At 36.4% G+C, this 13,381-nt stretch overlaps 1 protein-coding gene across 2 annotated transcripts in view; it reads right to left on the bottom strand.

Moving 5' to 3' along the window:
- Prkn (parkin RBR E3 ubiquitin protein ligase) overlaps nt 1-13,381 on the bottom strand; it is a 1,575,591-nt gene that overhangs the window by 674,790 nt on the left and 887,420 nt on the right. For both annotated transcript variants that reach the window (XM_023699288.1, XM_023699289.1), the window contains exon 6: nt 7,674-7,789. In XM_023699288.1, coding sequence (XP_023555056.1) covers nt 7,674-7,789 — 116 coding nt within the window. The remainder of the gene's footprint in view (nt 1-7,673; nt 7,790-13,381) is intronic.

Below are 13,381 nucleotides of genomic sequence, written 5' to 3'. Positions count from 1 at the left end.
AAAATAAAATAAAATAAAATAAAATAAAATAAATAAAATCTGGCAAATTAACAAGGAATGAAAGTGACACACCATGACACTTGTGCTTCAATAAATAACATCATACTCCAGGTTCTTGAGATGCTTGCTTATTTTGTTCCAAATAGAACTGCAAGCTGTGCAAACCACAAAGAACAAGGCTGTGAATAATTAGTTTTAAATATTATGAGAATAATATCTATGAATAGGATATTTCTACATAGAAAAGTAGATCATAGCACTGCTAATCACTAAAAAATGTCCAAGTAATTTAAATTTTCTATGTGAAGTTATGAATAGATGCAAACCTTATTTGCATTGGAAAGTGACTTCACCTAGTTTATAATCAATTGCTAATTATAAGGGTAAAATTGCAATTAAAAATACATACACCATGCAACAGTTTTCTACATTAAAAAATGTTATTTAAAGATTATGTGGGAATTTCTTTCTATAAAAATAAATCTTAAAAATAAAGGCTGTCAGCAAGGTCTTAGCAAGACTTCCATGGATGCTTCAGTAATGCCGCGGCCTCTTTCTTAACATCTATCAACAGAAAATGAACTGTTTAAAATCCAGATGGTTACAACATGCAAAGTTGACCTTAACACGTTCATAAGTGGTCCAGGAGGATTTTCAATATTGCCCTCCTCTTGCCAGTGGGGGCTGCTGTGCACCTGTGGTGACAGTTAAATGAAAAGGTAAGGCATATGAATTTCATGCACAAGTACCTGTAACACCTCCAGGAAACCCTGCAGATGCAGCTGCTCTGCTCTGAAATCCATAGTGTTCACCGCAGGAGAACTGAAGGTCACTGACTAGCATTAAAAGTGACATCGTTCACATTGCAAAGTATCAATACAGACAGAATATTTCTCCTATGTTTTCATAAGTAATTGAGCCAAAACAATATGGCTTAGTAATCTACATCATATGACTTAGACGTCAAAATTGGATATTCCTTCTCATTCTTAAAAGTTTTTAAAAACCCTACGTTGCTTTCTATTTTGCCATATTATTTAATTAAGTTTCAGAAAATTCAACTGAGAAAGGATGCTTTAAAAGCAGCCCACTCCTCTAGCGTTCTGTTTATTACACCTCATGAAATGGATTTACTTTAAGGGAAGTCAACAAATATTTAAACCTTCATGCAAAGACTTGTGTTGCACATTATTGGGCAGATCTTTCCTATGAGCAAGAGGCATTTGCCCTTCAAGCATTCTACAAATTTCCCAGAGTACACAGATTTGGTTGTTCAAGGATTATAGGTTTTTAAAGTCAAAGGGCACATAGAGGAAAGTGATTTATACCTATCTCTATACCTAATTTTATTACATTTTTCCTTCTACATGCAAATCTACCATGTAGCCTAACAGCTAGAGAAAACAATACAAAGAAAGGGAAAGTTTCATGAGGCATTTCTAAATCATGTACATTTTGGTTGTTTGATGCTATGGTTTGTGTGTATTGTCCCCCCAAAGCCTCATGCATTCATTGAGGCACAGTTCTACAGTTTGCGATTAATTCACGATCCAAGACAGATTATGGGTCTGAGGAATGCTAGGACTATGGGTCTAAGTACTGCTGGGATTATTATGGGTCTAAGTACTCCTGATTATGAGTGCTACACCTAGCTGGGGCAGATAGCCTGAAGGCAATATAAGGGAGACAGACTTGTTCTCTGTTGCCATTGTCACCACCACTCTCATTTGCTCTTGCTCTTTGCCACTGCCATGACCTACTGCCCTCTGCCGTGTGCCAGTCTGCCTTGGAGACAGCTGAGTATGGACTGAAACCTCCATTAACTGTGAGCTAAATAAACCTTTCCTTCTTTCATTTTTGGTGTTCTCTCAGCAATGAGAGAAGAGTAACCGAGACAGTCGATAACCTTTGTGATATGACCAGATATAATTTTTTAAAAATATCTTCACCTCAATTTCTTCATCTGTAAGATGACAGTCCAAGTTGTTTAAAATATGAGGAACTAAAATATTCTGGGTCATCAGGCAATAGGTTTGAATCTTAGAACACTATATTCAAATTTCTTCTTATTGAGGAAGGTTTTATGCAAAAGGTGAGCTGTGAAAAGCTTTATAGCACTTCTCTATCAAGACTGGATTAGATTGGAGTATGCTATACTTTTTCAGGAAAGAATCATTCATAGCAGAAGTAGACAGAATTTACTCTATGGCATGTGGGGCACAGTGTGAAGTAACCTGCTTCAAGAAAGAAGACATATCTTTGAAGTTTCCTTTTATTTTTAAAAATTTATAAGATTTTCCCATTCTACTCCATGATATGCTCCTGCTTATTTTGATACAAATATTGTATTCTTGACAGTTTGATCACATTTATTTGGTTTTCTCCTTAATGCTATGTAAAGTTCGATATACCAGGACACTCTCCATACTTACGTAGAAGTACTTATCGCCCATGGAAGTGGCACATGGTAAGATGCATACTACTATATAACTCTCTAGGTATCTGACTTTAGTGCAGGAACACACATAAAAATCTTGCAACAATTTTTCATTACAGAAACAAAGCCACTTACTGAAAAAGGCCATGGTGCACACTGCAGCTTGTTTACATATACAGACTTCAAAATGTGAAGAAAGGGTTAAGTTGACAGAAAAAAAAAGGTTAAGATTTCTCTGCAACCTCTAAAAATTAAATAAAAAACTTAATCTTGAATTACAAAAAATTCCAACTACCACATAGCCAAAATTAAAATGTGAATTGACAAAAGGAAGCTTAAGGATATAAGAAATGTATCCGAAGGGAACATAACTAAGAACCTCAAGACTTATCTCTCTCTGTTAAATGAATGAAAGAATGTATACCAGAATACTGTCAAATGATAGTTAAATCACTCTCACCCAGGGACACCAGGAACAATTACAAATGGACTTTGAGATAAATCTTTGCTAATCTCTAAACCCAAGTAAATCTTTTAAGTCTGCAATCCATGACAGCATTGCTTCAATGCTGAATAAATTTTATTTTAAGACAAATTTGAAAGCCAAAAAAATTATAAAAACCATTTATATCAAACAACAATGACATCAAAAACATAAGGGATGAACTGAAGGAAGTTACAAGGAGGTATTACTTCTTAGGTTTAATGCTCTGTTGGGAACTGGATTTTGAAACTTGTTTCTGAAAGGTTAAATTTTAACTGTGTAAACATTTTCTTTTCTTTCTTTCTTTTTCTTTTCTTTTCTTTTTTTTTTAGTTTGTTTTCAATTTTGTACATGGACGAAGCATGAATAAAGGAAGAAAGAGCACAGACTAGCTGGTCAGTCTTAGGAGACACACAGGAGAAGCAAGGATGAGTAGTTTTTCTTTTTCACTAAATCTACATGGTAGTGATTTTTCATTTGGGCACAATTACTAATATTACATTTAAATATTTTTAAAGAAGGAAATTGTACAATGAGAATCGAGAAGCAGAAATCACAGTTTTCCCTTAGCAAGCACTGGGAAGTCCCAGGGAAAGTCCCAAGACATGCATAGCATCGGAGAAGAATACCTGTATTGCCTTAGCTTTGCCCTTGCTTAGTTCATATGACTTCACAATGTTATTTCTTAGCCACACTAAGGCATCCCAAAATGTTTGGAACCTTCTGATATCATTTCATTGAGAATACCAAAACATCCTACCTCCACCTCTGTCTGGCACAAGTTCTTGCTTTTTGTAAAACTCACTGCATTTTTTTCCCCTAAACCTCACACTACCAACTGATAAGATTTGAACAGGTTTAGATCTGGTCAACTCTGCAGATAAGCAGAGAAAGCTATAAGCTTCATTTCAGAAGGAAGCCTGCAGGTTTAAATAAAATATTAGGAGATTTTGGTTCTTTAATGGTTCGCTATTTTTTTTTTTAAAGAGAAAACAATGTTTTATCTGAAACGTAAATGCAAAGAGCACAAATTACAGACTGAAATAAAATTTTAAGCCTAAACACTGCTAAGGAATAACACATTTATCTTATTTATCTTCCTCTATATAATAGGAGATTTTGTAGATAGGTTAAAAAGTTAGCTAACATGTCACAGAGGCTCATTAAATTGTTGGGTTGTTGTTGTTGTTGTTGTTGTTGTTGTTGTTCTGGGAATTGAATTCAGGACCTAGTACTTGTCAGGCATGTTCTATCCTGCTCAGCCCTCACTGAATTATTACTGAAGAGTCAGGTAAATGAATAAAATACACACACTAAACTATATGTCTATAAGGCACAAACATAAAATTCTTATTTTGTATTAGGTATTATAAGTGGCATACAACAGAAAAGATTCATAAATAAATCAACAGTATCCTTGGATTTTACCTAATATATGGTTAAGTATATTTAACTTGAATGATATGTGAATTATATATGTGTGTGTGTGTGTGTGTGTGTGTGTGTGTGTGTGTGTAAAACATGAGTAGATAAGAAAAAGTTTTATTTTCAAATCTTTCAGTAAGACATTTGAAAGTCATAACTTTACCGCCAACAAGATGTAAAATTTTATGATGACCACATAAATTCAAAAACCTATAAATCTACATAAAAAGGATATAGTGATGTTATAATTATTGCGTGAGAAAATAATTGCCAAGACCAGATCTGTTTTGTGTACCCTCCTTAAAGTTTTTGAATGAAGGAAGTTTTACACCATATTCTCACAACTTAAAATGCAAATAAGAAAGATGAGAAATGTTTGAGCCTACTGATATAGGAAAAATATAACTCTCAACCTGCGAGATGTCAAATGTTCTAAATTCTTGTCCTCCAAATATCAAACAATGAATTTCAAGGGACAACAGAGAGTAAGAAAGGTTTAGTGAGAGATACTACCTGAGAGACAGGACAGCATCCCCAAATTGGGTTGCTATCAAGATCCTTCCTTAGGGATAATTTATACACCAGTCCCAATGTGGGTACAATGTAGGTGCTGTGGTGTGTGTCTTATTGTCCCCTGAAAGCCTCATGCAGTCATGGGCAGCTTCCGAAGTTTGTGCTTGATTCATGATTCAATGCTGGCATTATGGGTGTGAGTGTCCTGAGGCAGATACTCTGCATTGCAATGTAAAGAGGGGAGAGAGGCCAGCTAGCTGACTGAGCTGCTGCCACCCCTTTGTTCTCTTGCTCTTTGCCCCCTCCATGAATGGCTGCTCTCTAATATGTGCCGCTCTGCATTGGTATGACCTGAAACCTCCAATAACTATGAGCTGAATAAAACTTTCCTTCCCTAATTTTGAGTATCAGGTTTTTGTCCCAGAAATGAGAGAAGAATAACTGAGACAGTGGGTCTTGTATTTTTTTTTGTGTGTGTGTTGACTTCCTTGAGAGCAAAGGCCCTCTCTGACTGTAGATTAACTTGTATCCAATGTAGCTGCCTATACTACTAGTAGCAATTTAAAAAATAAATATTGTTATAAAAATTATTTCATGTATCAAATGGGCAAAAATAAAACTATAAACACAGTACTTGGAAAGAAACAGAAAGAAGTTCTATCAAACTTGAGCACTCACAATCTAAAAAAAAAAAGAGAGAAAGAGAAAGGGACAGAAAGATTTGGCATTATGCATTAAGAATCTTTTTAAAAGTCAATTACTACTGACCTATTTCTTTTCCTACAACTATGTGCATGGAGTCAATGATTATTCTAAAAGTGTATGAGTTTCTGTTTTCTTTTTTTTTTTTTTTTTAATACCAAAAACAGCAACAAACAAGAAGTAATCTAAATTATCAACCATAGGGAAGTAGAGTTCTTTCATATGATAAAACTTAGGCACTTAGTTGTAAAAGTCCTTTCATGGAATGATTCATAGCAGATAAAAGTTACCATGGTATCATGTTAAGTGTTATGACCACCCAAAAACCAAATGTATGCTATAATTTCAAACTGTACACACATAAACACATATAAATATTTAGGTAAATATTTCCAGCTTCAAAAACTTGAAAAATATAAAACAAAAATCATCATAGCATTAGGATTAAAATATTTTTAGCATGTCTTTATAGTTGATTATGAGTGACTTTTAAACTAAGAACAAAACATTATTGGGAAGGGTGAACCACATAACGATCATCAGAGTAGAACATATAGTATTAGACTGTACCCTTGCAACCTTCCACGACAGCCTTATCCACAAATGTGTTAAAGAAAGAACGCAGTCTCTTTCTTGTTCCTATGTATGGTACATTCTTCCGCTTCCTTATATAAGAAGGAGCTTTATTCATTCAAATGACTGTCTATGAACACACAAACTTTATGTAAATATAGTGTACCTTCTATTTATAAAATCACCCATATTAAAATATGAAAAATCTTATTACAACAATATTATTTTCCACCAATTATATCCCTATCTACTGAGAGGTGGCCCATATTCTTCAAAAGAGGTTGCCAGTTATTAATATAAAAGTGGATACTGACCAACAGTAAACAGGAAGGGCAATACTCACAGTCAGACAATGTGATCATCCCTACATTTTTTAATGTCATGTTTATCATGTTAATGGAAGCTTTTAAAACAGAGGTTGGCAGGCCGGGCTCTGAGTTATTGCAAAATGTTGTGAATTCTTCTTTTAAAAAGCTGGAAAGTGGTTTTAATTAGCTATTGCTATGAGAGCACGTGATTGCTCGTTTTTAGCACTTTCCAGTTCCTTTCCTGAAATATCAGAAACATCATTCTGGCCGTTCTTCTTGCATTTTGGAAGCATTAGCCACGCATAGCCATTCACCTTGCCAAGGAAGTTGAAATGCTGTATTTTTAGGAAATATTATGCTACTTCCTGGCATAGTAGTGACAAAATATGCAGTAAAGAGAAAAATATGTCTTATTTTGTTCCTTCTTAAGAACAGATTTGTTTAATAGACGTTATTAAGGTTTACAGGCTTCTTTCATTCAACGTTCTAATTTAAGGTTAGCAAAGAATGTATTGTGTTAAGAGTGTTGATACTCATTAATCATGAAATCACAGGTTATAAAGTAACTTTGAAATGCCAGAAACCAATGAGGGTATACATCTGTTTCTGCTTAAAAATATGAATAAATTTGCTTGATTTTATTCAGCAATACATTTTGGCTTTCTATTAAAAATTCTTCCTGTTATCACAGCTAATTCCCTACTATTGCAATATGGAACTATTGGCCAACTTCAGACAATATTTACCAAATTAAATACTTTTATGCTGTCCATCTCAGTGGTAGAATAAGAAATTCTGCTATCTGCTGTTTACCTTGGAAATGGAAGAGACATCAGCTTTGACCTTGGTCCCTAAGCTATAATTCAATTCTATTCTTTTGTTTTTCCATTTTTCTAATGCACCATTTCCATATTTTTCTTTTTTACTTGTATTCATGGAAATTGAAAATAATCAAACCCAAAATTACCTCTGATTCACTTTGGTAGTATGAATGTATGTGGTGCCTCAATGTTAAAGGAGAAAAATACATAAAAGAACTCAAGTGTATGAAAAGCATATTAGAAAAATGAACTAAGTGACTTTTTTTTCCAATAATTTCATCTCATTAAAACATACTCAGAATGGGTGAACAGCATTGAAATAGGTCAGGAAGTGGTCTCAGGAAAGGTCTACAAAGGGGAGGCTGCTGGGAAGGCAGGATTACGAGGGGGAGACTGTCTGGGAGCCCTACCTGATGTCTGTGCATGTTATGCAAGTGATGTTCCGGCTGTTGGTTGTTATTAGGTTCAAAGCCACTGACGTGTCCTGGTCTGAAGTTGGGTGTGCTCCGCACTTAAAGAAAAATTCCTGCAAGAATGAGAAACATGATCAGAAACATGGACTCCAGCAGTTTATTTTTCCTTATCTAGCTATATTGACAGTAAGTGAACTCTGTACAAGAAAACATGTATCATTAGTTGTGAGTTACAAATAAATCAGCCTCATATCTTTATAGGGAAAGAAAGCACTTGTCTGATGCCAAGGTAGTCGACAACCTTCTCTTATAAACAAGGCACTAAATGATCTTTTTTCACTTCTGTGAGTTGGGAGCATGGGAAACCATGTCAGCCATGCCCCTTGAGAATAAGTGAGTCTAGAAGAAAAAGAGGAGGTGGATGCAAGAGAAACCTAAAGCAACATCTCAAACATGAGGAAAAGGTGACAGCGGAGCCTTAAATGATTTGTCCACAGTCATACAATAAGTGAAGCCAAAAAGTACCCCATGAGTTCTAAGGGGAATCCAAGGCTTTCTGTACAGTTAGTACCCTGTAGGACACAGGATTTCAAGAGCGATGTGTCAGCATAAACAGAAGAATGCATCAACTTTGGGCAGGGACAACTTCATACAACACTTGGCTTCTTCTAGCTTAATTTAGACGCAGTCTTTTATGCCTTATTTGGCATCCCAGAATTCCCTGGGAGGCCTGTCTGCCCAGCCTCTATGCCAGACAAATGGAAATATTCCCATAAGCACCTCTCCATGTTTAGTTAATTTCCCAAACATATCCTGTAACATTTATCTTTATTTTAACTTCTCACGTTGGTCACTTGTTTTTGAATGATCATTTTTGTCTGGTTTATCAAAAAAAGGCTGCTTTTACTTTTTCTCATTTCTTTTTTTTCTAATTTCTATGTGTTTTTTTGGGAACAAATCTTTCATTTACACAGGAGGTTGTTTGGCCCATCACTGCTGGATTTCTCAAGTAATCTATGTTTTCCACAACACTAACATTGAGAAAGCCAAATTTCCTGGTACTTCCAAACATCTATGCAACTATGTTACTGAGCAACAGAAGCACTCTGCACACTACATTATCTCTTAACATATTTTGAGGATAACTACCTGGAACCTGCAGAATATTTTCCCTTTACTCTGTAGATGTGTTGTCGGCAAACTTTTGTGGAAAGCTTCAGATGAGAATACTACATGCTTTTGGTTTTTTTGTACTATATGGTCTTTGTCGCTCTTATCAATTGGACACCAGAGACTCAAAACAGTCTCAAAGGGCATGCGAATTAGCAAGTGTGGCTGCATTCTAACAAAATTTTATTTTTAAAATGTGCAGCAAGTTGAATTTTGGCTGTTAAAGATAGGCTAAGCTATCCTAAAAAAAATAAATAAATGTAAAATGCTTTATTTTATAGTTGTATTCTAACAGTCTCTGGGATAAGATAAACATTAGCAATATTTCCTTAAATGAAAATTTATGCTTGTTTAATAAATATTATTGTTGACAACATCACTGAATTTGCTGTCTCCCACAAAGCCGCATTCTCCTCAGATATGCTGGTCACAACAGCTGTGTGTCTCTAACTCTGGAGTACATCAGAATCACTTGTGGTACAGTGTGGGTCAGTTTAGGGTTTCTAAAAACTAAAGATTGCTTGACCACTCTCTGGTTTTTTCACTTCTGGGTAAGGACAAGGATGGTCATTTCTTATGAGCTGCAAGGTGATGCCCTATGCCCTTGAGAACCACACAATCATATGAATGGAGGTGGAAAGTAGGCGCTACTTACCCTCGTAGAAGATTATAGTTACACAGAACTTGCTGACTGCCTCTTAAAAATCATGCCATATCACAGGTATATATAGTACTACAAAAATCATGAGGGTGCTATTTTACAGTGATACATCTTAAAGCCAGGTGTTTGCAGGGCAGGCTGTTCTTCATTACTTGACTCTAAATGAATTCCAGATGGTATATAACTATTGCTTCACTGGAACCTATCCTACACCAGGAAGTAGTATACTAGATGACCCCTTACGTACAGTCTTTAGCCTACGTGATATTCTAATCTTTCCACAACAAATGGAGAACGGTTTGTTTAACAAACATGCTGGAGCCCAGCAGAGTCATGGATTCCTGCCTATAAGCAAACCCAGGCTCTTCTGTGAAACAGCATGAAAATCACACTGCCTGACTAGTTTTGTTTCATTTTTACTATCCCTTTAGTCAATCTTTTGAAATGATATAGGTCTTTCAAAAGCTAATTTAAGGACAGGGAGAAAAAGATTTAATATAATTCCTGACTATCAAAACAAGTGTGGAGGACAAGACCAAATCATAGGCTATCCATCAATCTAAGCACCAAAAATTGCTTTTTGCAGACATGAAAAAAAAAAAAAATACTCATTCATAACACAAGTCTTTCAAAAGAGCTGAGTTAGCTGGACCATTGGGAAGGTACAGGTACATAAATAGTATTGTATTTTTTCTTAGCTTTCAGGGAACTATAAGAAGACATTTAGCCAACAGATCACAAATTAACTCTAGATAAAATTTAACCAGATAAAAGTCAAGACCCTTTTCTTCAGAGAGGAAAGCTTATAGCTAATGGTAACAAGAAGCTATAGGGCCAGCCAGATAGCTCAGAAGATTAAAGCCTCTGCTTAGGCAAACACAGGGACGGGGATTCAAGCCCTGGGGGGCCATGCTGGCCAAGCCCCCAGGCCACACTGAGATGTGTCAGACTGGGCATGATGGTGCATTTCTGTAATCCCAGAGTTTAGGAGGCTGAAAATGGGAGAATCACTACAAGTGTGATCTATGTAGTGAGATCCTGTACTAAATACATAAAATAATCATAATCATAATGAGATCCTGTCTCAAAACAAAACAAAAAAAAAGCTACAGACATTTGGCAAATTCTAGTAACTTATATGGTATGATAAAACTAAAACACAACATACTAGCTGTGCATATTAATTACATGTGCCCTATCAGTGAATTTCAGTGCTTTATTTTTTATTTATTAAGAAAGGAGATTTCTCTATGGTACTAGAGTAACTTGCAGGAACACGGAAGAATCCAATGTGTCACCCAGCTTGCTAGTTAGTTCGATGTATTATGGATGCTGGCAAAGGATGAGGGACTCAGACTGGAGACAAAGGACTGCATAATTTAGCTCAGGCAAAGAGACACACTAGTGTCATGACACACCAGTTTCCCAAAACATCCAGGGAGGGAGGGATGACTAGAAAATAAGCAAGGGTGCCTTTTGTTCTGGACCAAGATTATTTTTCTCCCCAAAGGTTATTAGCTTTTCCTTAAAAAGCTGGATCCAGAACAAAAGGAAGTTGGTATCTCTCTCATGAGACAAGTAGAAACACAAGAGGCTCATGGAGAATTGTTTTTCTATAGTAAAATTATCTTTTATAAGGGGCTAATTATTAGAGCAGTGTGGTCATTTCCTTTCCTGTGCAATCAGTGGGCTAAGATTTTCCAAGCTTCTTCCGATTTTGCCAATCTACATTCAAAGCTAAACCCAGTCAAGGCTAGCAATGTAGTTCAGTGGTAAAGCACTGGCCTAGTATGTTTGAGAGCCTGCCAACCCCCCCACCTCACAAAACAACAAAAAGGAAAAACAAAACAAAAAAAATACAGAAGTTGGAAGAGATTAAAGGATTTATTCAATCTCAGGCATCTCAGAGAGCTTGCTAAGAGAAGGGTGTCATCTCATAGAAAGTTGTAGGATTTTTTGAACTAACTGAATTCAATTTTTCATTTTCTTCTCTTGATCATTCAGGTTAAAAACATCAAGAAAGCCAAAGCCAGGAAAATATTCAGCTAGTATCTAAAGAGGTGGGTTGGCAAGCTAACATTGGCCCAGGAAAGTCTCAAGCCAAGCTAAGGGCCTGCTGCAAGGCCTCAGGGCCTGAGCTCTCAAGGTGGCATGGTGTCTGCTTCCAGGAAGTGTCAAAGGTTGGACAGCAACAATGCTGCTGGTTCACTAGAGAAGCAGTGTCATGTGAGCCTAGTAGGAGACTGTTGTAGTACATTCTTAAGGCCTATACAGAATGCTGGGCTTTGGGGAAATAAAGAGTCTCAAAGGTACCCAGACCACTCTTACAAACACTGGCTCACAGGTAAATCAGCTATAAAAAAAAAACAAAAATGAAAAAGATCTTGTTAATTTAAATAAATTCTTCTATGTAAGTAGGATTTTAGTTTCCACTGGTTGATTTATTCCATTTGAATCCAACTACTCACTTCTAGAAAGATTCCATTAGTCACAAAGATAACAGTCTATGACAGTAACTAGTTTTGCTCTCAAACGATAGCCTAAATTATTGTTAAAAACCTGAAAAAACAAGGCATTAAAAATCTATTTGACTTTGTATTGTAACACTGTTAATTGCTATGTGTTTTCCACTTTGGCAATATTAAATAAAAAATAAATGGGCCAGCCAAATAGTTCAGCAGATGAAAACACCTACAAGCTGGTGCAGGGGCCAAGGTTCAATCCCCTAGCCTGCCATGTGGGCCCTGCCACTGGGGCATACTGAGATGGCATTTGAGACTGGGCGTTGTGGTGCCCGCCTATAATCCCAGCTCCTGGGATGCTGTAAACAGGTGAATCACTACAAGTCTGATGTAGTAGTGAGACTCTGAACACGCTGTAGACCCTTCTCTAAATTACAAAAAAAAAAAAGTAAAAAATCCAACATGATAGGTTCTGGCCCTAGTATAAATTGCTAAATCAGCATGGTGGTCATCTAATATGAATGAAGCCCTTAAAACAAAAGCCCCTTTTCCCAAGACCACCTTCTCTCCAACTCAGTCCATGGTACAATTTCCTTTTACCCTTCACATCACCTAGGGAAGACCCCCAGTCAGCTCTCTCGGGTATAGCTAAACACCCCTTTCATACTCCACCCTGCCAAAAAGCCATAAAAACCTTAGTTTCCCTTTGTTCCAATCGCAAGAATTCCTCATCTTCCCCACATTCTCTCCATGTCCTCAAAGATAATAAATCCCCTTTCCCTTTTTGCTTCTGCCTGTTTCTCTGCTGTACCAGGCACCTGAAAAAATCTATCACAAAAAAGTTGTAGTCCTCAAATCATTAATTCTCTTCTCACACATTTACCACTTACTTGTGTGAGATGTGCTCTCCCTGAGTTTTGTATTTGTCACCACTTACCTGAGCTTTTATTCCAAGTCACAGGCCCAGTTCTCTGATCAAGGTAGAGCCACACAAGTCAAAGCAGAGAGAGCTGGATGCACTGTCCCCGCCTGGCTAGATTGGCTACTCTCCTCCCTCCCCTTCATCATAACACCTAAGTAGTCACCCCCACTACAAAGGGGAGGTGTACAATATAAGGGAAATGAACACAGAAACGAGCAAGGTCTGAAAGTTAGACTACTACCAGACACCCAACTGTGTAAAAACTTAAAGGATCTGAGACTAATCAGTAATACCAAATAAAAAATTTCAAATTATTGTACAATAACCAACAATGGCCAGAAGCCCTGCTTGTCCCAGTATAGTCTAGTCTAGACAACTCCTAAAAAATATAGGCCTGAAACTTCTAAAAAGTTTTACTAAGCAATCTGAAGTAAAATAATTTCATATATATTGTTTAATAATTGTTTTTTTTTTTTTTTTTTTTTTTTTT

The sequence above is a fragment of the Octodon degus genome, unplaced genomic scaffold (assembly GCF_000260255.1).
Source record: "Octodon degus isolate 3935 unplaced genomic scaffold, OctDeg1.0 scaffold00112, whole genome shotgun sequence".
Classification (NCBI taxonomy): Eukaryota; Metazoa; Chordata; class Mammalia; order Rodentia; family Octodontidae; genus Octodon; species Octodon degus.
Note: the sequence above shows the minus strand (reverse complement) of the source record. Positions and strands in the feature narration are given on the sequence as shown.